Genomic DNA, 27,101 nt, shown 5'->3' with positions numbered 1-27,101 from the left:
TCTTTGAGCCTTAGCTGACCCCCTCAGCTGCCACCACTTCTCAGCTGCCCCCCCAGCATCCTCCTGGCAATAGTCCCCACCCCAGGACGGCACCTACCCTGCAGGATGTCCTTCATGACGGTCTGCAGCACCACCTCCTCATAAGTGTTTTCCACCAGGATGAACCTGGCAAAGTCCTCAAAGATCAGCTCCTGGAACCGGGGCAGCTCCTGCCCGGGTGGGGCAGCAGAGATGAGAGGTCAGGGCCAAGGGTGGAGGGAGGTCTGTGGGCTCCATCCCCCAACTTAGGGCCCAAACGGCTGGAGCAGGTGGGGGCTGCTCACCGACTTGCAGGTAGGAGCCAGCTTCTTGAGCAGGAACGGGATGCTGATCTGCAGCAGCGCCTCCCGGAAGAACCTCTTCCGCACAGAGCTGCTGTCATAGTCGTATTTCTGCAGGAACAAGGGGGTAGGGGTTTCTGCAGGTCAGTGGGCTCCGTTGGCCCTGAGGGTAGGACGAGGCCAGTGGTCTGACCCAAGCCTCTGAGTCCTCATCCACACAAGAGGACCATGGCGCCTCCTTGCAGGGACAGCAATCCTGGTGGTGGCCGGGGATGGGGCTCGGGGCTTGGCCTCACCTAGGACCGTCCGGGGCAGGGCGTGGGGCCACTCACCTTCAGCACCCGCTCCAGGACCCGCTGGATGGACTTGCACAGCTCCTCCTTTGTGGGCCCCTTCCCCAGCTCCTGGTGCAGGAGGGTCTCGAACGTATACACGGCATTGTCCATTTGCTGCGGGGCATACCGCGGACACGTGAAGCCCCCAGGGTGACCACAGCCCCTTCCTGGGCACCGTTGAGGGGTCCTCATCCTCAGCCAGCCCCCCACCCCGAGGCCTGCCAGGGAGGAATGGCGAGCTGTCTGTGCCCACTCACTCATTTGCCCACTCACAGCGCTGCACGCTGGGGCCAGTCCCTGTCTCAAGACAACAGGAAATATGGGAAGGGGCCTGGGGGAGCAAGGAGAGCTTCCTGGAGGAAGGGGTCTCTAAGCTGAGACCTGGGAAGTGAGTCGGAATTAGCCAGGTGGGCAGAAGCACAGATGTTCCAAGCAGAGGAGGAGAGAGCGTGCCAGGCAAGCATGGCTACGGCGTGACAGGGAATGGAGCAGAGGGGACCCCCCTGGGCGAGGGGGCCTGTGGAAGGCGGTGGGCAGGGTGTGGAGTGGGGATCATAGCCTCAGGTCTACCTCCCGCATGTGGATCTGGGCTCGCTGCTTGAACACAGACGTGCTGGACACATCAAATCGCTGCTGCAGCCCGTCCAGCCGCAGCGACTCCATCTTCTCATAGCAGCTCTGCATCTTCAGGGGGTGGTACGCCAGCCGGGACAGCTTCTCCATGTACTGCAGGGAGTGGGGCCGTGGGGGCTGAGCGGGGCCACCCTGTGGCCAGGCAGCACCCCCCACACACTTTGCCTGAGTCCTCAAAGTCCAGGCCCTGGGGCTGGCGCCTGCTACCAAGGATGGCCACCTGGTGCTCATGGCCACAAAGGTAAACCCAGGAGGGCCCAGGACAGAAGCATGAGGCTCTGAAGGCACGGAGGGCGCAGCCCAGTGGCACAGAGCTGTGGAGAGGCAGCCTAGGTGCCGGGAGAAGGCTCTCATCCCTTCTGAGGTGCTGGGTGACCTTGGGCAAGTCATTCACCCTCTCTGAGCCTCAGTTTCCTCAGCTTCAAAATTGGGAGAGAACTTTCATGCTCTCCAAGGTCCTCTCCAGGTCTCAGATTCTGGGATTATTATGGTCTGTGGACTCCCCATTTCAGAGTATAAAGGAGGAAACTGGCTGGGCGGGGTGGCTCACGCCTGTAATCCCAGCACTTTGGGAGGCTGAGGTGGGTGGATCACGAGGTCAGGAGATCGAGACCATCCTGGCTAACACAGTGAAACCCCGTCTGTACTAAAAAACAAAAAATTAGCTGGGCGTGGTGGCGGGCGCCTGTAGTCCCAGCTACTTGGGAAGCTGAGGCAGGAGAATGGCATAAACCCGGGAGGCAGAGCTTGCAGTGAGCCGAGATCGCCCCACTGCACTCCAGCCTGGGTGACAGAGCAAGACTCCATCTCAAAAAAAAAAAAGGAGGAAACTAAGATACAGGACAAATTCGATCTGACAACTACGTGGGCTCCGGGCAGCCACCTCAAGATGGAGACTGTGGAAGGACGTCCACCCCGAGAGCCAAATAACTGAGGTCAAGTAAGGGCAACGGCTGTCTCTATTTGGAGGGTGCGTGACTTGTGAATTCTGCCTTATCGATCTCATTGCTCCACCTGAAGCCCGCCCATCCCTCTCCCCTCCTCTCCTTCCCTCCTTCTTTCCCTCCTTCCCTCTCTTCTCTGTTAAATTCTTTTCTATTTTAGCACCACTCTTGGTTTCTAAAGGCTGAAGGCTGGGAGCTAATGTTCCCTCTTTCCTCTAACTGCAGGCCCCACAAGGACTCCAACAGCCCTGGCCTCACGGCCTCTGCCCCTAGTCCCCAGCAGCCCCTCCCCGTCTACAGGGACAGCCTTGGAGGGGAACGGCTGCCCTGAGTCACGCAGCTGGGGCCCTCTGGGACAGACCAGACGTACTCTCAGGAGACCCCCTCCCAGGGGCGGTGCCGGCCTCACCTCACCCAGCTTGTCAATGCCGCCCTCGTTGATGACGTTCAGGTTCACGTCCGTGACCTCCTTGAAGAAGACATCTCGCACCTCAGTGAAGCCCTGGCTGGTGGGGACCATCAGGGCCTCCAGGATGGACGGGATGTAGGGCTGGACGTGGTTCCGCACGCACACCTCTGCCTTGGGGAGGATGAAGGCTGTGCCCCGAGGGAGCCAGGTCAGCAGGGGCTCCCCAAGGAGCACTTCCCAGCCATCCCAGAGCTCAGGTGCTGGAGGCTACTGTATTACTATTATTATTTTTTTTTTTTTTTGAGACAGAGTCTCACTCTGTCACCCAGGCTGGGGTGCAGTGGTGCGATCTCAGCTCACTGCAACCTCCACCTCCCAGGTTCAAGCAATTCTCCTGCCTCAGCCTCCTGAGTAGCTGGGACTACAGGCGTGCGCCACTGTGCCCAGCTAATTTCTATATTTTTAGTAGAGACGGGGTTTCACCATGTTGGTCAGGCTGGTCTCAAACTCCGCACCTCGTGATCCACCCGCCTCAGCCTCCCAAAGTGCTGGGATTACAGGCGTGAGCCACCATGCCCGGCCCATTATTATTTTATTTGAGATAGGGTCTTACTCTGTTGTCCAGGCTGGAGTGCAGTGGAATAATCAAAGCTCACTGCAGCCTCAAACTCCTGGGCTCAAGCAATCCTCCCACTTCAGCCTCCTAATATTATTATCATTTTTATTTCAACTTTTATTTTAGATGCAGGGGGTACATTGCAGGCTTGTTCCACGGGTACATTGTGTGACGCTGAGGTTTTGGGTGGGATTGATCTCATCACCCAAGTAATGAGCACAGTGCCCAAAAAGTAATTTTTCAGCCCTCTCCCAACTCTCTCTTCCCATCATATTATTGTTATTAATTAATTTTTGAGACACAGTCTCATGCTGTCACCCAGTCTGGAATGCAATGGCACGATTTCAGCTCACTGCAACCACTGCCTCCCAGGTTCAAGTGATTCTCATGCCTCAGCCTCCCAAGTAGCTGGGACTACAGGTGCGCACCACCATGCCCGGTGAATTTTTTTTGTATTTTTAGCAGAGACGGGGTTTCACCATATTGGCCAGGCTGGTCTCAAACTCCCGATCTCAGGTGACCCGCCCACCTTGGCCTCCCAAAGTGCTGGGATTACAGGCGTGAGCCACCGCCCTCAGCCCCCATCAATACTTTTATTATTATTTTAAGAGGCAGGGTCTAATGTTATCCAGGCTGGTCTCAAACTCCCTGGGCTCAAGCGATCCTCCTGCCTTGGCCTCCCAAGTGCTGGGATTACAGGCATGAGCCACGGCACCTGGCCAATATTATTTTTAAAGAAAACCACTGGGGGCAACATTAGCAAGCTGAATGATTTCAGAAAAATAGTGGATAAAGATGAGAAATCCATGCAGGATAAATGACAAGGTGTTCTGAGATTGGACCCTGATCTTTCTGAAACCATGATGGCAAAAAACTAAGAAAACTGCCATCTGACAAGAGATTAATAATCAGAAAATATAAGGATCTCAAACAAGTCTGTAGGAAAAAAATCCTAGTAATCCAATTAAAAATGGGCAAAAGATTTGAATACACATTTCCCCAAAGAAGACATATAAATGGCAAACAGGCATATGAAAGGTACTCAACACAAAACAGGCATATGAAAAGGTACTCAACACAAAACAGGCATATGAAAGGTACTCAACACAAAACAGGCATATGAAAAGGTACTTGACATCACTGATCAGAGAATTGCAAATCAAAACTACAATGAGATGCCACGTCACCCCAGTTAAAATGGCTTTATCCAAAAGACAGGCAATAACAAATGTTGATGAGGATGTGGAGAAAAGGGAACCTCCGTACGCGGTTGGTGGTGTGAAACGAAAATATCTTAGGCCCCCAGAATTACAAAGCTAAAGGGAAAAGTCAAGCTGGGAACTGCTTAGAGCAAACCCACCTCCCATTCTATTCAAAGTCACCCCTCAGCTGACTGAGATTAATGCATATCTGCTTCCCTCCTTTGGAGAGGCTAATCATCAACTCAAAAGAATGCAACTATTTATCTCTTTTCTTCCTATGACCTGGAAGCTCCATGCCTGCATTGAGTTGTCCTGCTTTTCCTTGAAGTTGTCCCGCCCTTCTGGACTGAACCATGTTCATTTTACATTTTTTTTTTTTTTTTTTTTTTGAGACAGGGTCTCACTCTGTTGACCAGGCTGGAATGTAGTGGCTCGATCTCGGCTCACTGCAGCCTCTGCCTCCCGGGTTCAAGCAATTCTCATGCCTCAGCCTCCTAGAGCAGCTGGGACTACAGGCATGCGCCATCACATCCAACTAAGCTTTGTATTTTTAGTAGAGACGGGGTTTCACCATGTTGGCCAGGCTGGTCTCGAACTCCTGACCTCAAGTGATCCACCCACCTCAGCCTCCCAAAGTCCTGGGATTACAGCTAGAGCTGCTGCCCTGGGCCCATTTTACATATGTTGATTGATGGCTCAGGTTTCCCTAAAATGTATAAAACCAAGCTGTGCTCTGACCACCTGGGCACATGTCATCAGTTCCTTCTGAGGCTGTGTCACGAGTGCGTGTCCCCAGCTTGGCAAAATCAACTTTCTAATTTAACTGAGACCTGTCTCAAATTTTCAGGGTTCACAGTGGGAATGTAAATTAGTACAACCACTATGGAGAACAGTTTGGAGGTTCCTCAAAAAACTAATAGAGCTACCATATGATCCAGCAATCCCACTGCAGGGTATATACCCAAATAAAGAAAATCAGCCCATCACAGCGATATCTGCACTCCCATGTTTGTTGCAGCTCTGTTCACAATAACCAAGATTTGGAAGCAACCTAAGTGTCCATAACAGACGAACGGATAAAGAAAATGCGGTACATATACACAATGGGGTACTATTCAGCCGCAAAAAAGAACGAGTTTCAGTCATTTGCAACAACACGGCACAGAGAGACAGACATCGCATGTCCTCACTTATTTGTGGGATCTAAAAATTAAAGCAAATTGACATTTTGGAGGGGGCCTCCCCTGTGGGAGCAACAAAAGGTAAAAACAAACAAACAAACAGAAAACAAAGCAATCGAGCCCATGGAGGTAGAGTAGAAAGGTGGTTACCAGAGGCTGGAGAGGGTAGTTGGGGGGCGCGGGGGAGATGGGGATGGTTAATGGGCACAAAAAACAGAAATGCCAGAGGTGTTTGAATCAGAGCAACTGTGTCTTAAATAGGAGCTGGGTAAAATGAGGCTGAGACCTACCGGGCTGCACTGCCAGACAGTGAAGGCATTCTAAGTCACAGGATGAGATAGGAGGTCGCCACAAGATACAGGTCGTGAAGACCATGCTGATAAAACAGGCTGCAGTAAAGAAAGCGGCCCCAAAACCCACCAAAACCAAGAGGGTGACGAGAGTGACCTCGGTCGTCCTCACTGCTACATTCCTGCCAGCACCACGACAGGTTACAGATGCCATGGCAACGTCAGGAAGTCTCCCCATATGCTCTAAAAAGGGAGACATGAATAATCCACCCCTTGTTTAGCATGTCATCAAGAAATAACCATCAAAATGGGCAACCAGCAGCCCTCGTGCTCTGTCTATGCAGTAGCCATTCTTTTATTCCTTCACTTTCTTAATAAACTTGCTTTAACTCTGTGGACTCATCTTGAATTCTTTCTTGCTCAAGATCCAAGAACCCTCTCTCGGGGTCTGGATCAGGACCCCTTTCTGGTTATAGAATGAATAAGCCCTAGTATTTGATAGCGCAAGAGGGTGACTATAATCAATAATAATTTAATTGTACACTTAAAAGTAACTAAAAGAGGCTACGCAGGTGCGATGGCTCACGCCTGTAATCCCAGCACTTTGGGAGGCGGAGGCGGGAAGATCACTTGAGGTCAGGAGTTTGAGACCAGCCTGGCCAACATGGTGAAATCCCATCTCTACTAAAAATACAAAAATTAGCTGGGTGTGGTGACACATGCCTGTAATCCCAGCTACTTGGGAGGCTGAGACAGAAGAATCACTTGAGCCTGGGAGGCAGGGGTTGTGGTGAGCTGAGATGGCATCACTGCACTCCAGCCTGGGCAACAAGAGTGAGACTCTGTGTCCAAAAAAAAAAAAAAAAAAAAAACTAAAAGAATATACTTGGATTGTTTGTAACACAAAGGATAAATGCTTGAGGGGATAGATACCCCATTTCCCATGATGTGATTATTACACATTGCATGCCTGATCAAAACATCTCATGTACCCCATAAATATGCACACCTACTATGTACCCACAAAAATTAAAAATGAAAATAAAATAAAATAAGAAAACTGCCAGCCCAGAGGTGTCAGCAGTGTTCTGCTTAGCTAGAAGTAGACAAAAACTCCTTTAGGATGGGTCTTGCTTCTTCGTTTGAACAAAAAGAACAATAGCAACGAAAAATACGTTAGTAGATTCAATGAGCCTCTTGGTTTTACAAAAACTGGGCTGATCCTCTCTGGAATAGTGTGGCTGGCTCTGCATAATTATGTAAAAGGCTTCTTCCTTGTGGGTGGGGACCATCTCCAGAACATTCTGACCAAAGCATTTTCACCCGAGAATATTTAGATGTCCACCCCCATCCCAGCCCAGCTAATGTTCTTTGTTCCACACAAGAAATGTCAACTCTCGGTGTCCTATCCAGCTGTCAACCAATACTCAGGATCTGGCTAGTAAAGAATAACCTACAGGAGACCAGGCGTGGCCACTCATGCCTGTAATCCCAGTGCTTTGGGAGGCTGAGGCAGGAGGATTGTCTGAGGCCAGGAGTTCGAGACTAGCCTGGGCAACACAGTAAGACCCCCTTCTCGCTCTTTAAAAAATTTTTAAAAGAGACAGACTTTTGCCCAGCCAAGAACCCTTCTCTACAAACAATTTAAAAATTAGCCAGGCATGGTGGCATGCACCTGTAGTCCCAGTTACGCAGGAGGCTGAAGTGGGAAGACTACTTGAGCTCAGGAGGTCATGCACTGAACCAAGATTGTACCACTGCTCTCCATCTGGAAGACAGAGCGAGACTCTGTCTCTTAAAAAACAGGCTGGGCAGCCAGGCGCGGTGGCTCACGCCTATAATCCCAGCATTTTGGGAGGCCGAGGTGGGTGGATCACGAGGTCAGGAGATGGAGACCATCTTGGCTAACACGGTGAAACCCTGTCTCTACTAAAAATACAAAAAATTAGGTAGGCATGGTGGCGGGCGCCTGTAGTCCCAGCTACTCAGGAGGCTGAGGCAGGAGAATGGCGTGAACCCAGGAGGCGGAGCTTGCAGTGAGCCAAGATCACACCACTGCACTCCAGCCTGGGCAACAGAGCAAGACTCCATCTCAAAAAAAAAAAAAAAAAAAAAAAAAAAAACAGGCCAGGCACAGTGGCTCACACCTGTAACCCCAGCACTTTGGGAGGCCAAGGCAGGTGGATCACCTGAGGTTAAGAATATGAGACCAGCCTGGCCAACATGGCAAAACCCTGTCTCTACTAAAAATACAAAAATTAGCTGGGCGTGGTGGCGGGTGCCTGTAATCCCAGCTACTTGAGGGGCTGAGGCAGGAGAATTGCTTGAACCCGAGAGGCAAGGTTGCAGTGAGCCAAGATTGTGCCACTGCACTCCAGCCTGGGCAACAGAGCAAGACTCCATCTCAAAATAATAATAATAATGCTAATGCTAATGATAATAATAACAGCTGGGCACAGTTGCTCACATCTGTAATCCCAGCACTTTGGGAAGCCGAGGTGGGTGGATTGCTTGAGCTCAGGCATTTGAGACCAGCCTGGGCAACATGGCAAAACCCTGTCTCTACAAAAAATACAAAAATGTGCTGGGCGTGGTGGCACGTGCCTGTAGTCCCAGCTACTCGGGGGGTTGAAGTGGGAGGATGGTAGAGACTGCAGTGAGCCAAGGTCGTGCCATTGCACTGTAGCCTGGGTGACAGATGAGACCCTGTCTCAAATAAAATAAAATGAAATAAGTAAAATAAAATAAAAAGAACGTCCCATGGGAAAGTGACAATTCCTAAAACTGAGCTCTGCAGATGTGTTATGGGGACCAAGCTGGTGAAAGGATCCCATCTTGCTGGGAAGAGAAAGGCATACAGGCTGGGCACAGTGGCTCATGCCTGTAATCCTAGCACTTTGGGAGGCCAAGGCAGGCAGATCATGAGGTCAGGAGTTCAAGATCAGCCTGGCCAACATGGTGAAACCCCATCACTACTAAATATACAAAAATTAGCCAGGCGTGGTGGCGCGCGTGCGCCTGTAGTCCCAGCTACTCAGGAGGCTGAGGCAGGAGAATTGTTTGAACCCGCGAGGTGGCGGTTGTGGTGAGCGGAGATCGCACCACTGCATTCCAGCCTGGGTGACAGAATAAACTGACCTGGGAAAGCTATACTTGCTGAACGTAGATGTACTTTAAAATGACACATGGTAAAAATCTGTGACGAGTCAGAGATGAAAAGAAGGCTTGAACCTCCAGAACAAAAATTTTTCTCTTCAAGTTCTGGGCTTATAGAAACAATAGCCACAAAACAACTCACAGGGGTTGGAGTACCACAGTGCAGATTTGACTCTAATTCTTACAAATGATCAATGAGCAAGTCATTGTTGTGAAATTTACATGGACCATGAAATAAAAAGAAAGTCCACCTTGGCCCCTGGAGGGCCCGTCGAGCATGGGGGTGGCTGCCTACCTCGGATCTTGCTGGCAAGGTGCTCCTTGGAGGTGATAATTTGGTCCATGTCAGTTCGGATGACGGCCTGCATGGCCGGCTGCACCTGCTGCACCTTGGACAGCACCTCTTCGAAGCGCGCCTTGGCCTGCTCGTACACCATGCGGTACACAGCATCCGAGATCTGTGGGCAGAGCAGCTGAATCGGCACCAGGGCTGAGGGCACCGCACCAGCTGCAGGTCCCATCCCCACTCCAGGGCCCCAGGCCCACCCACCTGGATCCACTGCCGCTGCCGCTCCTGCGGTTTCCCCTTCAGCCGCGGGCCGAGCTCTGCCTTCAGCTCGGGGCCCAGCTCCTCCATCACCAGGTTGCTCAGGATCTAGGTTGAGGAGGCACAAGCCAGGCCAGGGGCTGGAGAGCGCTCAGCTGGCCTGTTTCTCTCTGCATTCCCACAAGCCGGGCAGCCCCAGCCCCCACCTCCTCCGTGACTGGCCCATTGCTTCACCCTCCCCACTGCCCTCTCTCCTGAGCTTCATTCCCACAGGTCCCAACTGATCTGCCTGGGTGTCCTGTAGGATCCTCAGACTCAAGGGCCAGCCCCAGGGCCTCTGCACAGGCTGCCTTCCCTACCTAGAATACCATACTCCCTCCCTGCTTTGCCTGCACATGGAAGTGTACATTTATTTGCCAAATGTCTGTTTCTCCTGCTAGACAGAGAGCTCCCTGAGGGCCAGGGATGTGTCCACATCGTTCCCAGCTGCACCCCAGTGCCTCGTCCAGGGTAAGTGCTCAGATGCCCAGTAAGTGATGAATAAGACAGCGAGTATCTCCACGGCCACTGGCCCTGCACTTGTCCAAATCTAAGCACGTCATCTCCTTCCAAACCGGCAGCGCCCCAGAGCCCCATCTCTGTACCCCGTCCCCTTCCCTCCCCTGCTAGGTCCTCAGGTGACTTCCGAGGTTTCCTCACCAGCCTGTCTGGCCTCACCTGCACCTCATTCCCACACAGCATCTCCCAGGTGCCGTAAAGCTCCTTGGACTGTCGGTACATGCGGATGGCATCTGTGAACGCGGGGCCCTCCACCTTGGAGTCCTCGGGGATTCCTGCCCAGGAGACGGAGGGAGAGAGGAGGTCAGCACATGGCCCGGCGGCCTCTACCAAGACCAACTGACAACTGACCAGAACCCCCCCACACACACACGGCATGCACCTCAGGAGGGGCAGCTGGGACCCTCACTCCCCTCGTCATCAGAGCAGTCATGGTTGTATGTGATAGGCAACAGCAGTAATGACCCCACCACCAACAGCAACGAGGCAGCCCCCCTTGCCTCCTCCTTAGCTCCTGAAATCCTCCCAACCACCCCAAGACCTGGGCACTATCATTTGCCTTATTGCTTTACAGATGATTACAGATGAAGAGATAACTGGTTAGAGGCCAGGCCACGGGCCCAGGGTCTCAGGGCAGGGAGTGGCAGAGCCAGGACTAGAAGTTCCCGTCCCATAAGCAGCCACCCAGAATGGCCCTAGAGGCACCCAGAGACCCTTGTTCGAGCCCCGGTTCCTCCCTTACTGCTGGATCAGGGCCCTTTGAACTTTGCCTGCAACAGGCTAGGCAGTAGATATTCTCAGCCCGGCAGGCCATAAAACCCCTCCCACAATGCTCGCCTCTACAGTCACAGCACAAAAACAGCCATGGACCATCCAGAAACAAATGAGCATGCCTCTGCTCCAATAAACTTTGTTGACAGAAACAGGCGATTGGCTGATCTGGGCCCATAGGCCATAGGTTGCAGAGCCTGGTTCTAGATCACTGAACCCCAAACGGCCTGTTTCCTCTTCCGAACAATGGAACAATGGCCTCACAGGTCCACTGTGGGGCTCCCTGGGCCACAGTGTAGGGACAGGAGATCAGGGCCCAGCACTGCCCTGCGCCACACTTTTTATCAATAACTGAGGAGCCAGCTGCCTGCCCCACTGGGCCCGGGGTCTGTCTTGTTCACTGCTGAGTCCAGGTCAGTACCTGGCACAGATGCTTGAATAACTTTGTTAAATAACGAAGCCGGGTGCACTGGCTCACGCCTGCAATCCCGGTACTTTGGGAGGCTGAAGTAAGGGAAATCACTTGAGGTCAGGAGTTCGAGACCAGCCTGGCTAACATGGCGAAACCTCATCTCTACTAAAAATACAAAAATTAGCTGGGCGTGGTGGCAGACGCCTGTAATCCCAGCTACTAGGGAGGCTGAGGCAGGAGAATCGCTTGAACCCAGGAGGCAGAGGTTGCAGTGAGCCGAGATTGCACCACTGCACTCTAGCCTGGGTGACAGAGTGAGACTCTGTCTCAAAAAAAAAGAAAGAAAGAAAAAAGAATGGAAGGGTTTACTATTAATAACAGCTAGAAAAACACCATTTCTGAATTTTTGTCATTGTTGGTGCTGTCAGTGGCCCAAACGCCAGCGAGGTGAACCCCTGAGTGAGGCGTGGACCTCCAGATTCAGTGCCCGGGAGGCAATTGGCAGAAAGTTGCAAAATCTGACTTGGGGTAAGAAGGTGGTTAAACACCGTCGAGCCAGGCAGCAGGCAGACTCCCCTGGCCGCGTGCCTCTGACCGCCGCATCCCCAGAGCCCAGGAAGGGGAAACGGAAGCCTGTGCATCAGAAACCCAAGGCTCCCACTGCCATGACTATGGGCTGAGTCACCACCGGCAGAGAAAAAGCCCCTCTCTGGGTCCCTCCCCTCCCCACACCCAGCTGACCACAGAAATCACTGCCTGTCAGAGCCGCAAGGGAGCTGAGCAGGGGGAGGCCCAGCCCTCATCCCTACAGCGCAGCTGCCTGGATGGGGACGGAGCCCTGTGGGAGTCTCACTCCTGCATTTCAGGGACCTGAAGTCAGGCAGGAGTGACAGGAACAGGGGAGGGATGTTCCAGCCAGAGCAGCATGCAGAGCCCTGGGTGGGGGCTGCCCACCTGGGCCAGGGGAGGAGGTCCCCCCGCCACCCCACCTGCCTCTCAGAAGGGCATGGTCTCCTAGAAACCAAGTTTTGACTAGAAAATCTGGACAGTGTGTTACCTGCAGGCTCTGCCACAGGGAGAGGGAATTTTCATCCTGCGCGCACCAAGTCAGGGCCAGGACAGCGGGAGGGAGGCCGGCCAGCCTTGACCCTTGGGATTCTCTCTTTCTGCACACCCAGCCGCTGAGTGTGACAAGTTTCAGGGTCACCCCTCCTGAGCTCTTCCCGTGAGGCCAGCTCTTAGGGGCTGAAGTGTCTCCACACCCCCCAAATTCATATGCTGGAGTCCTAACCCCCAGTACCCCAGGACGTGATTGTATTTGGACCCAGGGTCTTTTTTTTTTTTTTTTTTCCTGATTAGAGTCTCACTCTGTCACCCAGGCTGGAGTTCAGCGGTGCAATCTTGGCTCACTGCAGCCTCCGCCTCCCAGGTTCAAGCCATTCTCCCGCCTCAGGCTCCCGAGTAGCTGGGACTATAGGCACCCGCCACTATGTCCAGCTAATTTTTGTATTTTTAGTAGAGATGGGATTTCACCATGTTGGCCAGGTTGGTCTCAAACTCTTGATCTCAAGAGATCCACCCACCTCAGCCTCCCAAAGTGCTGGGATTACAGGCCTGAGCCACCACACCCGCCCTTGGTCCCAGAGTGTTAAAGAAGTAAGTTAAATGGAGGAGATGAGGATGGGACCAAATCCAATACAACTAGTGCCCTTAAAAGAACAGTACATTTTGGCCGGGCACGGTGGCTCATGCCAGCACTTTGGGATGCCTAGGCGGCAGGATCCCAAGATCAGGAGATCAAGACCATTCTGGCTACAAAAAGTTAGCCAGGTGTGGTGGCACACGCCTGTAGTCCCAGCTACTCGGGAGGCTGAGGCAGGAGAATCACTTGAATCTGGGAGGTGGAGGTTGCAGTGAGCCGAGACTGCGCCACTGCACTCCAGCCTGGGCAACAGAACAAGACTCTGTCTCAAAAAAGAAGAAAAAAGAAAAAGAATAAAAGAAAAGTACGTTTCTTCTTGAAAGAAGAGAAAACACAGGCACACAGAGGCATGACACTGTGAGGACTCAGGGAGAAGGCAGCCGGCCACCAGCCAAGGAGAGAGGTCTCGGAGAAACCAGCCCTGCTGACACCTTGACCTCGACTCAGACCTCCAGCTGGGAGAGAACAGATTTCTGCTGTGTAGCCGCCCGGTCTGTGGTATTCGTTATGGCAGTCTTGGGAAACTGAGGCCCCAGCCCTGGCTGAGGCTGCACACACATCAGCTCGTTGAATCCTCAGCTCACTGTTCCTTACTTTTCCCAGGGAAAGAACTGAGGCTCAGAGAGGCAGTTACTGCTCAAGGCTACTCAGCTAGTGGACGGCAGAGCGGGGCTTGAACTCAGGACCAGCTGACTCTAGCCAGACCTGGAGACCTTCCAAGAAAGGAAACTGCATTCCTCACTCCCAGACAGCAGACAGAGGGGGACCACGGTCAGACAGGAAGAAGCCTTGACCTCTGCACCCCAGGCCAACACTGAGGACCCGGCACAGCCAGTGCCCCAGCTGCCTCCTGCCACCCCCAGCTGCTCCAGGAATGCAGGATGTGAAGGGGTCCCTGGGACCGCTGGTGTCCGCCCAGCTTGGCCTCCTTCCCCCCACCCCCTACTTCCTGGCAGCCCCCGGAGTGAGCAATTCCAGGCTCCACAAATTCCAAGCCCAGCCTCCAAGACGGAGGAAGCAGAGAAGTTTCTCACAGTCCGTGGGGTGGAAGGAAGGCCTGAAACCAGCCTCGTCAGCTCCCGCCCTGGGAAGAAGGGGCCACCCGGCAGGACACCTTCCTGGCATGGGACACCCCTTCATTCCCTGGCCCAGCAGCTCTCCTGGGCCTCCCTCTGGTCTACTGCACCCTAGAACCAAGAACTCCCCCATGGCCTCCCCGCTGAGTGCTCACTGTGCGTGCCAGGCTCACGGCCAAGTGCCCCACCCAGACCAGCTCTTCCCAATCATCTCTCGAGCTCAAGTTTATCATCATCTCCACTGCACACATGGGGGACTGCGGTGGCCCTTCCCCACCTTGTTCTGTGCCCATCCCTTCCCTATCTGGCGCAGGTCACCTACCCTGCCAGGCCAGGTCAGCCGTTAGCCTTGGAAACCTGGAGAGACGGCACCAGGCCAGGGGCTGGGGAGGCGGGAGGGCCCTGGGCCAGGCAGCCAGAGCCTTGAGTGCCTCCACCCAGTCCCAGCCCACAGTCCCCGAGACCTGGGAACAGGAGGCCCTTTGTGGGCAGCTGGGCCCAGGTGGCAGGGGCTGGCCTGACAGAAGACCTGGTTCCTCCTGCTTGGCAGATTCCAGACAGGGCAGAGGTGGCTCTGGAGAGGCGAGCAGGAGGGGTGGGGTGAACTGAGTCCTGTAGCAGCAGCCCAGAGGCCACTGGTGCCCACTCCGTCCCCTGCAACCTTCCACCTCTGCACCATGTGGCACTGCGCCCAAGGGTGGGGCGGGGGCAGGAGCTTCCCTCAGGCCAGATCACCTGGAAGCAGTTCAGTGTCCAAGACTGGGTTGTTCCTTCCTCAGGGGCAGAAAGACCCCCAGGGACCCACCCTCGCCTTGGAAGACCATCCTCAGCCTTTCTGTTCAAATTCCTTAGAGGCCTTCAAGGCTCTTCCAGACCTGATCCAGAGGCCTCCCTCCAGCCCCTTTCAGGTCACCCCCTCCCTGCTTCAGGGCCTCGTGCAGTTCCTCCTCCAGGCCTACCCCTACCACCTGTGGGTCTCCCTTCATGCTGACTGCCTACCTCTGCCTGGAACACTCCTCCCCTCTCCTCTATGCAGGATGTGAGGGGCCCTGGGACTGCTGGCATCTCCTCCTTCAGGTCTGGGACTTCTCCTTCAGGTCTCTGCTGAAGCTGAACCATAACCTCCTCAAAGGAGCCTGCCCTGATCAACCGCTCCCCCAACACACACACACCCTCACGGCTCCCGGGATGGCTCCACCCAGCACCCAGCACAGCTGTAAGCCATTATCCCGGCATCCTCTTCTGTCCATCATCTGTCTCCCCTACCAGACTGCCAATTGTAGGAGGGCAGGGAATGTTTCTTGCTCCCTTGTTGCACCCCCAGTGCCTAAATCTGAGTAGACACTAAAATCAGAGTAGACACTAAAAATGTTTGTTGAATAAATGAGTGAGCTGGAAGAGTCACCCCATAAGTTTACAGATGAGAGCAATGAGGCCCTGAGGGAGGCAGTGAAGTTTCCAAATCACCCTGCAGGTTGGTGGTTTAAAAAAAAAAAAAAAAAAAGATATAATAAAAAAAATCTTTACCAAGCATGAGGTAGACTCTGTGAATCCTCATAACCCCGCTAAGACACACAAGGCATTATCCCACTTTACACAGCCTCCAAGAGGTAAGTCAGTCCCCTAAGGTCACATAGCTGGAAAATGGCAGAATCAGGATTGTGACTTTGTGACTCAGGGTCCAAGGGCTCAACAACCACACCCCTCTGTGAATAATTTCCTACTTCTTTCCTGAGCAGCACAAAACTGTTTTCATCAAGGAAGAAGACTAAGGGTGGTATTACATGGTTTCTTATAACCCCAGAAGGGAAATTAGAACAGCCTGTAGAGCAGGGTTGCCACACCATACTCAGCCACTAGGTGTCACCATTCAGCAATAACCCAGGTCCTGCCCCTCTCTCCCACCGCCCCTGCACCCACAGGCCACTCACCATTGTTGCAGTGCCGGATGCAGTCCTGCAGCACAGCCTGCCACTTGTCCTGCTCGGCTTCCGTCATCATGCAGAAGTAGTAGTGACGCGCATAAGGATGCCAGAGGATGAGTGGGAACTGTGTGGGGCACTTGAGGATGGGGGCACTGCCCGACTTTGCCGTGGTCCCTGTGGAGACAGTGCCTTTTGAGCAGCTGCCCTCTGTGGTTGCCCTCCACCAGAGGATGGCAGAGAACTGATCCCTTGGCATCAGCTCTGAGGTCAGGCTCAGGCCCAGAGAAGGCCAGCCTGTCCCAGGGTGACCAGCGAGCCAGGGGGGCAGGAGCAGCCTTCTTTCTGGCTGTGTCCTCCTCAGCCCAAAACCTGAGTCCAGCATCTGTGTAGACCCATTTCTTACAGTGGGTAATAAGTCACATCCACCCCACTCTTGGGTTAGGTTTTAAACTCTGTAAAGCACAAACAACACAAGGTCAGAGCCCCCAGGTTCAAGGGTCAAGCACTATCTTCTTGGGTTTCCCTTCAAATTTCGGCTGTGGAGGCCAAAGTGTGGCTTAAGTGTCCACATGGGGAGGGAGGCATGTGGGGAGGAACAAAATACAGCAAAAGGAATTTTTCCCTCCTTCGATTTCATTCTCAAGGATATGTAAGATCCAGTGAGATAACTGGTCCTGGGCTGTGACCCTGCCACTGTTGTTAATGATATGACAATAACAATTCTTTCTGCCCTGGCTCTGGGTTGGCCTGTATCCCTCCAGGGTCCACACAACACCCTGAGGGCAATCCTCTTAGTGCCTGTGCTTTGTAGACACTGAAGAGGCTGAGATTCAGAGCGGGGAGTGACTCGCCCGAGCAGACCCTGTGAAACAAAGACAGAGTCACGCTGGAATCCCGAAATGCCGCTGGAATCCAGGAGTGCCGCTGGAATCCAGGAATGCCCAGGCCCTCCATCACCACAGAATGGAGGCATGACTCTACTCTCAAGTCCCTAGGGCACGACCTGCCCCCCAGGCAGGCATGTCCCCCGCCCTCTAGTTCCCAGGGATCATCAGAGAGGCCAGTGTTGTTCTGTAAGGCTTCTAGGGAATTTCAGCCAAGGTGAAGCAAAAGCAGAATGCCAAGAAGAGTAACTCCTGATGAACACAGTGCTGACCCACAGGTTTATGAGTGAAGGTCACTGAACATCTTCCAGGAGGCTCTCAAGGACTTAGGGAGATGGGAAAGGCAAACAGCAAGGTCCCCATCCACAGCTCTAAGCCTAGTTGGTCTCTCCGCAAACGTGGAGCTGAAAGCAATGGGCTCAGGGCCACCCCTCCCCTGGCCAGTTCCAGAGGCCTGTGCAGGGCATCGTGGCCTGGGATGGGTACTCCTTTACCTGGTAAGGAGTTGCCAATGAGCTCCAGGTATTGGTCCACGGACGTGAGGATTTTGTAGCCTGCACTGTTGATGACGGCTCGTGGTGGGACCTGCCGCTCATAGGCCTGAGGGAGGCAAGAGAGAGGGTCCCTGAGGGTTAAGGGTGCAGCCAAGCCCAAATCCCACCAGGCTTCAAGGCCCTACTCAGTGTGGCCCAAAGTGGGGAGGAGAAGGGGAAGGAAGAAGAGGAGGCAAGAGAGGAACAGAGGGGAGAATGTCACTATCGTGGTGACTGGGGCAGTGTGGCATCCACAGCAACCTAGACCCCAGCTCTGGGCTCAATTCCTGGCTTCACTGGGTAGTGTCTGTGTGATGCTGAGGATAAAATTTCTTAAATGCCTAAACTCCAGCTTCTTCATCTATAAAACCAGAGAATCAAGAATATTCAGGATGGGGAAAACATTTTAAAATAAAAACAAAACCAGGGTAATAACCATTCCTGCCTCACAGAGCCATGTGAGGATTGAGTGAGATAATCTGCAGTGCCTGGCACACCACAAGGACTCAGCGAACTTGGCCGAGGTTGTTGTTCTTACTGTTGCTACTGCTGCTATTGCCTCTGTTCCCAGCAGCTCCACTAGTTAAGCATTTCTTACATATCAGGCCCTGTGCTAAGGGCACTGCATGCTTAATTTCACAGAATTTTCCCAATCCAAAAGGTGGATCACCCACAACTTCACACAGTTGGGAAGTAGCAGCTGTAGGACATGAACCAGGGCTATCTATCTCCAGAGCCTGGGGTATTTGACCATTACCCTGAACTGCCCCCACCAATTTCCTAGGTTCTGAGCATCACACAGGCATCCTCTGGAGGAGAATTAGGTCTAGAAACTTACACCAGTAGCAGGGGGCAAAGCAGTTCTGACGGAATAGCTCATACAGCAGGGCTACCATGCTACTCCCTGCCACTAGGTGTCACTATACAACAGTTCCTGAAAGTAGCTCAGAACCTGTAGGGCACTGATTTGCAAAACGTGGTCTCTAATCTTCAACACCACCCTAGAACTTATTAGAAATGCAAATCTTTACAGGCCAGGTGCGGCGGCTCACGCCTGTAATCTCAGCACTTTGGGAGGCCGAGGTGGGCAGATCATGAGGTCAGGAGATCAAGACCATCCGGGCCAAAATGGTGAAAACCAGTCTCTACTAGAAATACAGAAATTAGCTGGGCATGGTGGCGCACGCCTATAGTCCCAGCTACTCGGGAGACTGAGGCAGGAGAATCACTTGAACTAGGGAGGTGGAGGTTGCAGTGAGCCGAGATGGCACCACTGCACTCCAGCCTGGAGACAGAGCTAGACTTCTTATCAAAAAAAAAAAAAAAAAAAAAAAAAAGAAACGCAAATCTTGGCTCCCAACCTGAATCAAACTCTGGGGGAAAGCCCAGCAACGTATCTTTCAGCAAGCCCTTCAGGTGATACCAGTTGAGAACCACTACTCTGGAGCACGAGGTTGTTCTTGACTTTATGTTGCTCTAACATTGATCTTCCCTGAAATACAGGGCCCAGGCCTAGTCCTTCTGGCTGCTCTGGAGAAATGAGCAATTGAAGAAATCAGGTCTGAGGCTCAACCAGGTGGGGCTTCCCCGAGGGCTCCGGGAAAAGATAAGGCACAATGCTCCCACAGGATGTCCTTCTGGGACACCTACCCACCCTCAGGGCAGGGCCAAGCCACGGCAAGGAATGGCCAGATTGTGCCTCCAACAGCTCACTGTGGCTGTCAAGGATGGGAGGGTTTGGAGGACAGGCAGGAAGCCCAGTGACAAGGAGGTGGCAGGAGGAACGCCCTGGAGCCAGCTGGAGGGACTGAAGAGAGATCAGGAGGGATGGGGAGGAGTAAGTGACAGTTGGTTATAAGGGACAGAAGGAGTCAGCGATATTCCCCAGAGATGAAGAATGAGCTGCTGTGCAGACAGGGCACCCAGGGCAGCCCAGTTTGGGGGAGGGGAGGGGCTGAGGTTGTGCTCTGGCCCTGGTGACTGCGTGCAGGCTGTGACGGTGGCATCTGGGGCCTAAGTTTCTGAGTGGGGCGAGGGGGCACACATGGAGGAAGCAGGGAGGCTCAGTGTGGCGCCCGGGGCCAGGCCTCACCACTTTGTTGTCGTAGAGCACCAGCCCGTAGTTGTGGGGCACGAGGCTGAAACGGTTCCTCCACTTCTTGCTGTCCTCCTGGTACTGGAAGAGGTTCCCCGAGAAGATGACGCGCTCATCCAGTGGCACCTGTGGGCAGGAGGGGGCGGGGAGTGAGGCCTGGGTCTGGGTGGGGGGTGCTCCCCATGAAGCTGATGGCCCAGCCAGCAGAGCCTGTGTGCGCACCCCCTGCCTAGCATGTCCTCCATTTTGGATCTCCCCAAGTCCTCCCAAGGCCTCTGAGGCCGGGCTGCATCTCATCCATTCTGCAGATGAGGAGTGAGACTCGGAGCCGTGGAGGGGCTCACCCAGGGTCCAGGCAGGGTGGTGCTGTCAGGACTGGAACCCAGGACAGGCACTGATGCAGGGCCTGGCCACAGTCAGGCTCTCCCTCTCCATCCCAGCCTTGGGCAGTCACAGCTACCTTGGAAGGGTCTGGGGAGATGGTTACTCCCCACCCACCTACAGCTACAGCACTGGTGCCCCAAGGCCGCTCCAGGCACAGGAGACACACCCAGGGGCCAGGACTGCGAGGGCCCCAGTGCCTGGGCAAGTCTCTCCCCAGCTCTAGGCTTCTGTTTTCCCTCAGGGCAATGACAACTTGAATAAGGTGGCTCCAGAGAGCCTGTCAGCTCTGAAGGCTGATGAGACGCATCCCTAAAAATGGGGGGGGAATGGAGGGGGCCTCTGTCTGGGGGTGTTTGATGTCTGACCCACGTCCTGGCAGGCTGGTGATCTACGTGGGCTGCAGAAACACCCGGACCTTCCTACAAAGCCCTAGCTCTGCCGACTCACAGTGTGTCTAGTCACTTTGAGCATCAGTTTCCTCATCTGTAAAATGGGAACAGTAAGAGTTGGCACCTGACAGGCAGGTGCATAATACACAGGACCGCCATGACTACTACTGGTAGGACTCAGCGTCTGTGACGGCCTCCAATCCTCAGGGACTGACTTATCTGGGGATGGGGAAGGAGAAGGGAGATCTTTAAACCAGGGTTGGGGGCCCAAGCGGAAGCTATGGCCAGGTGCGAGGCGTCCTGAGCAGACAAGCACCAGGAAGCTTCTGGAAGGAGATAGACCACAATGGAAGAGGCTTCGTCTTGGATGGGAGGGAACCCAGGGGAGTACAGTGTTCTTCTGCAAATTCTATTTGTTCTACAATAAATAAGGTGCGTTTTGCAAAAAGAAACATTTCTCAGATGCAGTCATGGGGAAAGGGTGATTGCCATCATGCCTGCACCTTCCTGGCTTCCTGGCTCTGCCCTGGCCCATCCCTGCAGTCCCATCTCCTCTTGACCCTCCGCCCCCTTCACCATGTCCCCTTCTCCCCAGCTCCCTCCCTGCTGCTCTTCAAGGGGAAACACAAAACACTCCTGGAGAAGGAGAGCCCATTGTGCTCACACAATAGGACCTGCAGGCTTCTTCCTACCGGGGATAAAAATATTTACAGGAAAAGAAAATGGTTCCCCTACCACCCCCACACACAGTGGGCTTTGCCCAAGCCAGAGCTGCCCTCAGCCGTCTATATATAAACTGCCCACACCCAGCTCAAATCCCTGTCTTTTCTAGAAAGAGCAGACAGAGCTCTCATAACTCCCTAGCAACAGGCCTCTGGTTTTTGTCTTCATCCCTGCTTAGGGCAGGAGCCCCGGGACACAGGGACGGGCACTCCGGGACAGGGCCAGTCCCAGCAGGAGGCTGTGCAGAAGCAGGCTTGTGGCCCAGGCGGGCTCAACAACCCCCACCACCCAGTCTGCCCCCAGACCCTGGGGAGCTGGCAGTGGGTGGCTGGCTGTGGGTTTGGGTTTTATTTTTAAGACTTTCAAATGGCAGAGTCGTGTTCAATTGGAAGGCCTGCAGGAAATGAAACAGAACTCGACAGCCCAGGCAAAATATTTTAGACTCTGCAAAGCTCTCCAATGCCTCAGTCAGAGCACAGTCCCCAAGGTCAGACAACTGGGACTCCTGTGTTGGCACCACCCACCGCCAGATCCTGGACAAGTAGCTCCACATCTCTGAGCCTCAATGTCTACATCTGTGATGCGGGCATCATCATAGCCCCTCCCTCAGAGTGGGGCCATAGGGCTGAGCAAACAGTACGGGCACAAGATAACTGCTGTTTTAGCCGGGCGCTGTGGCTCACACCTGTAATCCCAGCACTTTGGGAGGCCGAGGCAGGTGGATCACCTAAGGTCAGGAGTTTGAGACCAGCCTGGCCAACATGGTGAAACCCTGTCTCTAATAAAAATATAAAAAATTAGCTGGGTGTGGTGGTGGACGCCTATGATCCCAGCTAGTGGGGAAGCTGAGGTATGAGAATCGCTTGAACCTGGGAGGTGGAGGTTGCAGTGAGCCGAGACTGTGCCACTGCACTCCAGCCTGGGCAAGAGTGAGACTCCGTCTCAAAAAAGCAAAAAACAAACAAAAAAACAACTGCTGTTTTATTATTCTTATTTCTGTTGTCTTATGATGTTATCATTATTATCACTTTTTATTTGTATTCTATTATTGTTTCTAATAAAAACCACTGTTGTTTTGATCACCACTGATTAGTATTATTTCTAGTATTATGATGTCATCGTAACTTTGCATTGTGATGATCGGTTTCCTGAGTGGCAAAATGAGACCAAAAATACTGCTTTTCAGGGATTGTGGGTGAGTGATCTCATTTCACTCTCCTTGCTTACATGTTGCTATTTTTCTACAATAAATATGCACTCCTGCCTCCCCAGACTTAAATGAGGCCTCACGCAGAGGAAATGCTTCACGCCCTCAGCCAGTGCCCACTTGTCTTGGATTATAGGGACTTGGGCTGCCCATGACATTTCTTTCCAGACAGGGGAGCCATTCTGGCCCCGCTCACCTGGGCTGCATCCAAGGCCTCCTTTTCTTTCCTTTCCTACCACACAGATACGCACCTGCCAGACACCCAGGCCAGGCCACAGCCAGGCCCCTCTGCCGCTCTGCTGCCACAAGGTCAAGAGGTTACCATGACACTGGGGAAGAGGCAACCTTTTCTAGGTCCAAAAGCAAAGGTGATGCTCTGAGCAGCTCCAACACACGGTCCTGACCTCCGTCCACCAGCCAGGTTGCAGTCACGGCAGAAAGGGCCCTGGGCTGGCCCGGCCTCCGCCATCCTGAATGAGCCACTTAAAGGCTCAGCCTTGGCCAGGTGCGGCAGCTGAGGCCTGTAATCCCAGCACTTTGGGAGGCCAAGGTGGGAGGATCTCTTGAGTCCCGCCCCCGGCCCCGTGTCCGAGTCAATCACAGGTTCCTCTTCCCAGAAGGCTTTGCCAGCCCCCTCTGGCCCATACTGACCCTCAGGGTGGAGCCAGGCAGCTTCTAATCCCTCATTCAACAAATATTTCCTTAGCAAACAGCATCCTACTATTTATATCATAGCAGATCATGATGAAGCCAGTGACAGCGCCTTCCCTGCTTCAGGCACAACCACCCTGTGAAGGAGGTGTTCTCATCCCATTTGACAGATGAGTAAACTGAGGCTCTTACTGGAGGAGCTTGCCTTGAATTGGAGACTATCAAGACTCTAGAGCCCCAGCTCTGACGGTGGAGGAGGTGAGCTGGAAGTCATCCATGGTGACTGAAGGGGTCTCAACAACACGACCCGGGTTACCCACCTATTCAGAAGTGGGAAGGAGGCTAGGCGTGGTGGCTCACACCTGTAATCCCAGCACTTTTGGAGAACTGAGGCTGGAGGATCACTTGAGCCCAGGAGTTTGAGACCAGCCTGGGCAACACAGCAAAACCCCATCTCTAGAAAAAATGCAAAAATTAGCCTAGAGTGATGGTGTGCACCTGTAGTCCCAGCAACTGGGGAGACTAAGGTGGAAGGATCACTTGAGCCAGGAAGGTTGAGGCTGCAGCAAGGCATGATTGCGCCACTGCACTCCAGCCTGGGCAACAGCAAGACCCAGTCTCAAAAAAAAAAAATTAATAAGCCACACATGGTGGTGGCTCACACCTGCCTGTAATCCTAGCATTTTGGGAGGCTGAGGCAGTCACGTGGCTTGAGGTCAGGAGTTTGAGACCAGCCTGGCCAACATGGCAAAACCCCGTCTCTACTAAAAATATAAAAACTTAGCTGGGCGTGGTGGTGCATGCCTGTGGTCCCAGCTACTCGGGAGGCTGAGTCAGAAGAGTGCCTTGAACCCGGGAGGCGGAGGTTGCAATGAGCTGAGATTGCGCCACTGCACTCCAGCCTGAGTGACAGAGCGGGACTGTCTCAAAAAAGAAAAAATAATTTTTAAAAAAGCTAGGGAGACCCTTAGAGGCCATCACAGTAACAATGAGAAACTGAGGCCCAGAAAAGTAAAGTCACTCCCCCGAGGCCACATATGGCGAAAAGTAGCAGAACATACCCGAGCCCTCCAGGCACCTCTCACCTTGCGCCACAGCAGCTGGGCCTGCGGCAGCCCCGTGCCCTCAATCTCATGGCGCATGCTGTTGAAGAGAGCCACGCCATACTGGTCTTCATAGAACTGGAGGAACTCCGTCAGGATCTTCCCGGTTTTTTCTGGAAGAGAAGGACAAGCAGGAGCTTGAGGTCCTCAGGGATGCTGATACATCGCGATCCTTCCCCTAGGCGGGAGTGGCTGCAAAGCCCCAAATTCCTGCATGTGGAATTGTCTGCACAGGCTCCTCGCGCTCATCTGCGCTGCATTTCTGGCCAGAGCCCCACATTTCCTGTGAAAACCAACTGCCTTGGAAAGGGTGAACCTCCAGATGGGAAAGCAGGCAATGGCCATAGACAGAGAATCAAACAAATGGAAACAGAACCAAGACTCCATTTCCTGTAGTCACACTGGTGGGGACGTCCAAAAACAGGCCATGTCACTCAGAGCTGGGGGTGCCGGGAATGGGGACAGCCACTTCGGAGGGTGGGTGTCCTGTCCTTGGATGCTTCCACCTCTAGGAATCTGCCCCCATAGAACGATTCGCAGGAGGACACAAAGGCGAATGTGCAGAGGCCATAACGGGGAGCAGCTGAATGTGATCTCTAGCAATGATCGGTATACGTTGGTTCACCCAGGACAGTAAAAAGTAAAAAGATGGAGGGGGACCAGGCATGGTGGCTCCCAGAACTTTTCAAGGCCAAGGCGGGTGGATCACCTGAGGTCAGGAGTTCAAGACCAGCCTGGCCAACATGGCGAAACCCTGTCTCTACTAAAAAATACAAAAATCAGCCGGGCATGGTGGCAGGCGCCTGTAAGCCCAGCTACTCAGGAGGCTGAAGCAGGAGAATCACTTGAACCTGGAAGTTTGGTGAAAGGCAGAGGTTTCAGTGAGTCGAGATTGCACCACTGCACTCCAGCCTGGGTGACAGAGCGAGACTCCTTAAAAAAAAAAAAAAAAAAAAAAAAAAAAAAAAAGATGGAGGGACCTATCCGGATAGGTGCCAATAAAAGGAAAGGGCTCATGCTCCATTAGGGAAAGAAAGCAAGTGACAGAGTCATCTGTTGACTATCATCTCATTAAAAAAAAAAAAAACCGCTTTCTGGCCAGGTGCAGTGGCTCACACCTATAATCCCAGCACTTTGGGAGACTAAGGCAGGTGAATCGCTTGAGCCCAGGAGTTTGAGATCAGCCTGACAACACAGCAAGACCCCATCTCTACAAAAAATACAAAAGTTTGGCCAGGTACGGTGGTTCACAGCACTTTGGGAGCACAAGGTAGACAGATCACCTGAGGTCAGGAGTTCAAGACCAGCCTGGCCAACATGGTGAAACCCCGTCTCTACTAAAAATAGAAAAATTAGCCAGGCATGGTGGGGGGCGTCTGTAATCCCAGCTACTCAGGAGGCTGAGGCAGGAGAATCACTTGAACCCAGGAGGCAGATGTTGCAGTGAACCAAGATCGTACCACTGCACCCCATCCTGGGTGGCAAAGCAAGACTCTATCTTAAATAAAAAAAAAAAAAAAGGCCGGGCACAGTGGCTCACGCCTGTAATCCCAGCACTGTGGGAGGCCGAGATGGGCGGATCACGTGTTCAGGAGATCAAGACCATCCTGGCTAACACGGTGAAACCCCGTCTCTAATAAAAAATAGAAAAAATTAGCCAGGTGTGGTGGCAGGCCCTGTAGTCCCAGCTACTCGGGAGGCTGAGGCAGGAGAACGGCATGAACCTGGGAGGCGGAGCTTGCAGTGAGCCGAGATCGTGCCACTGCACTCTAGCCTGGGCGACAGAGCGAGACTCCGTCTCAAAAAACAAAACAAAACAAAATTAGCCAGGTGTGGTGGCGTGTGCCTGTAGTCCCAGCTATTCAGGAAGTTGAGATGGGAGGGTCACTTAAGCCCAGGGAGGTCGAGGCTGCAGCGAGCTATGATCGTGCCACGGCACTCCAGCCTGGGCGACAGAGCAAGACCCTGTCTCAACACACACATAACAAAACCAAAACTCCTCCTATTTGTGCATATAGATTACTTGGGCTTGGGTGCGTGGAGGAGGTCTGGAAGGCAGCATGCCAGGCGGGGAAGGCAGGACCTCTGGTGCGGGAGTGGGGAGTGCAGAGTGAACTTCATTTTCTGTTTATTTCCTTTTATAGCATTCAAATTATTTTACAATCATGATTCCTTTCATAATAAAAAAATAAACACTCTAAAATTAATGCCTCTACCAAGTGAACAACCTTTCTGCTTTCACTGGCCATTTGCTCCTGTCTTCTGCGCGGTTTCTGAATAGAGGTGAGTGCTATGGACTTGAGGGCAGGCCCAGGCCACATCAGGCTCAGCAAGTGTGCTCCTGGGCGCCCCCATGTTCAGATGAAGGAGGAGGCCCAGAGAGGGTCTCAGAACCATGAGGGGAGAGGCTTCCTGGTGCTAAGAAGCTGCAGCTCGTGTCCCGACCGGGATTTGTGCTGGCCCGTTGTGCGGCTCCCCTCTCTGGGCCTCGGTTTCCCCCCATGCACTGAGAAGCTGCATTCGATGACGGACAGGCCCTGCCACCTCTGACAGTCTTGGATTCCAGGTTTCAAAGACCTGGTCCTTTCTCAAAAGAGGAGCTGGCAGGACCCCGCCCCTCCCGTGGCCAGTCTCCAGGTACTGAGGGCACCTGGCTAGGTTGACATTTCATTCCATCCTCTCTATAGTTCTGTGAGGGAGAGCCTCTGTTATCCCCACTTTACAGAGGAGGTAACTGAGGCCCAGGGAGGTTAAGTCACTGGCATAAGGTCACACAGCCAGTGGGTGGTAGAGCTGGGATGCAGTCCTGGGCCCCCATCAGGAGGTGGCGGCCTGGGAGGAGGGCTGAGAGGGCATGCCACACGCCATGCCTCACAGCTCATAACCAGGGTCCCAGGCACGTGACCTTCGTGGGTGTCTGCCCACACCCCGGGCCCTGCCTCGGTGATGGGGGTGGGGGGATGCCCCCCAAACCCTCTCCACAGACCCTGTCCCTCCCTGTGCTCCCCTTTCCTGGAATGAGGTCATGTCTGTCCAGATTCCAGTTTGGGGGGAG

At 53.4% G+C, this 27,101-nt stretch overlaps 1 protein-coding gene across 1 annotated transcript in view; it reads right to left on the bottom strand.

Moving 5' to 3' along the window:
* The window catches only part of NIBAN2 (niban apoptosis regulator 2), a 63,513-nt gene that overhangs the window by 2,405 nt on the left and 34,007 nt on the right, over positions 1 to 27,101 (bottom strand). The window contains exons 2-13 of the mRNA XM_055271004.2: positions 24,029 to 24,159; positions 19,587 to 19,715; positions 17,456 to 17,561; positions 16,084 to 16,251; positions 10,351 to 10,466; positions 9,637 to 9,741; positions 9,382 to 9,544; positions 2,642 to 2,829; positions 1,226 to 1,381; positions 653 to 769; positions 324 to 431; positions 98 to 209 (exon numbers count right to left, since the gene is read on the bottom strand). Of these exons, the coding sequence (XP_055126979.1) occupies positions 98 to 209; positions 324 to 431; positions 653 to 769; positions 1,226 to 1,381; positions 2,642 to 2,829; positions 9,382 to 9,544; positions 9,637 to 9,741; positions 10,351 to 10,466; positions 16,084 to 16,251; positions 17,456 to 17,561; positions 19,587 to 19,715; positions 24,029 to 24,159 (1,599 nt within the window). The remainder of the gene's footprint in view (positions 1 to 97; positions 210 to 323; positions 432 to 652; positions 770 to 1,225; positions 1,382 to 2,641; positions 2,830 to 9,381; positions 9,545 to 9,636; positions 9,742 to 10,350; positions 10,467 to 16,083; positions 16,252 to 17,455; positions 17,562 to 19,586; positions 19,716 to 24,028; positions 24,160 to 27,101) is intronic.

The sequence above is a fragment of the Symphalangus syndactylus genome, chromosome 3 (assembly GCF_028878055.3).
Source record: "Symphalangus syndactylus isolate Jambi chromosome 3, NHGRI_mSymSyn1-v2.1_pri, whole genome shotgun sequence".
Lineage (NCBI taxonomy): Eukaryota > Metazoa > Chordata > Mammalia > Primates > Hylobatidae > Symphalangus > Symphalangus syndactylus.
This window is presented reverse-complemented; position numbering and strand designations above follow the sequence as displayed.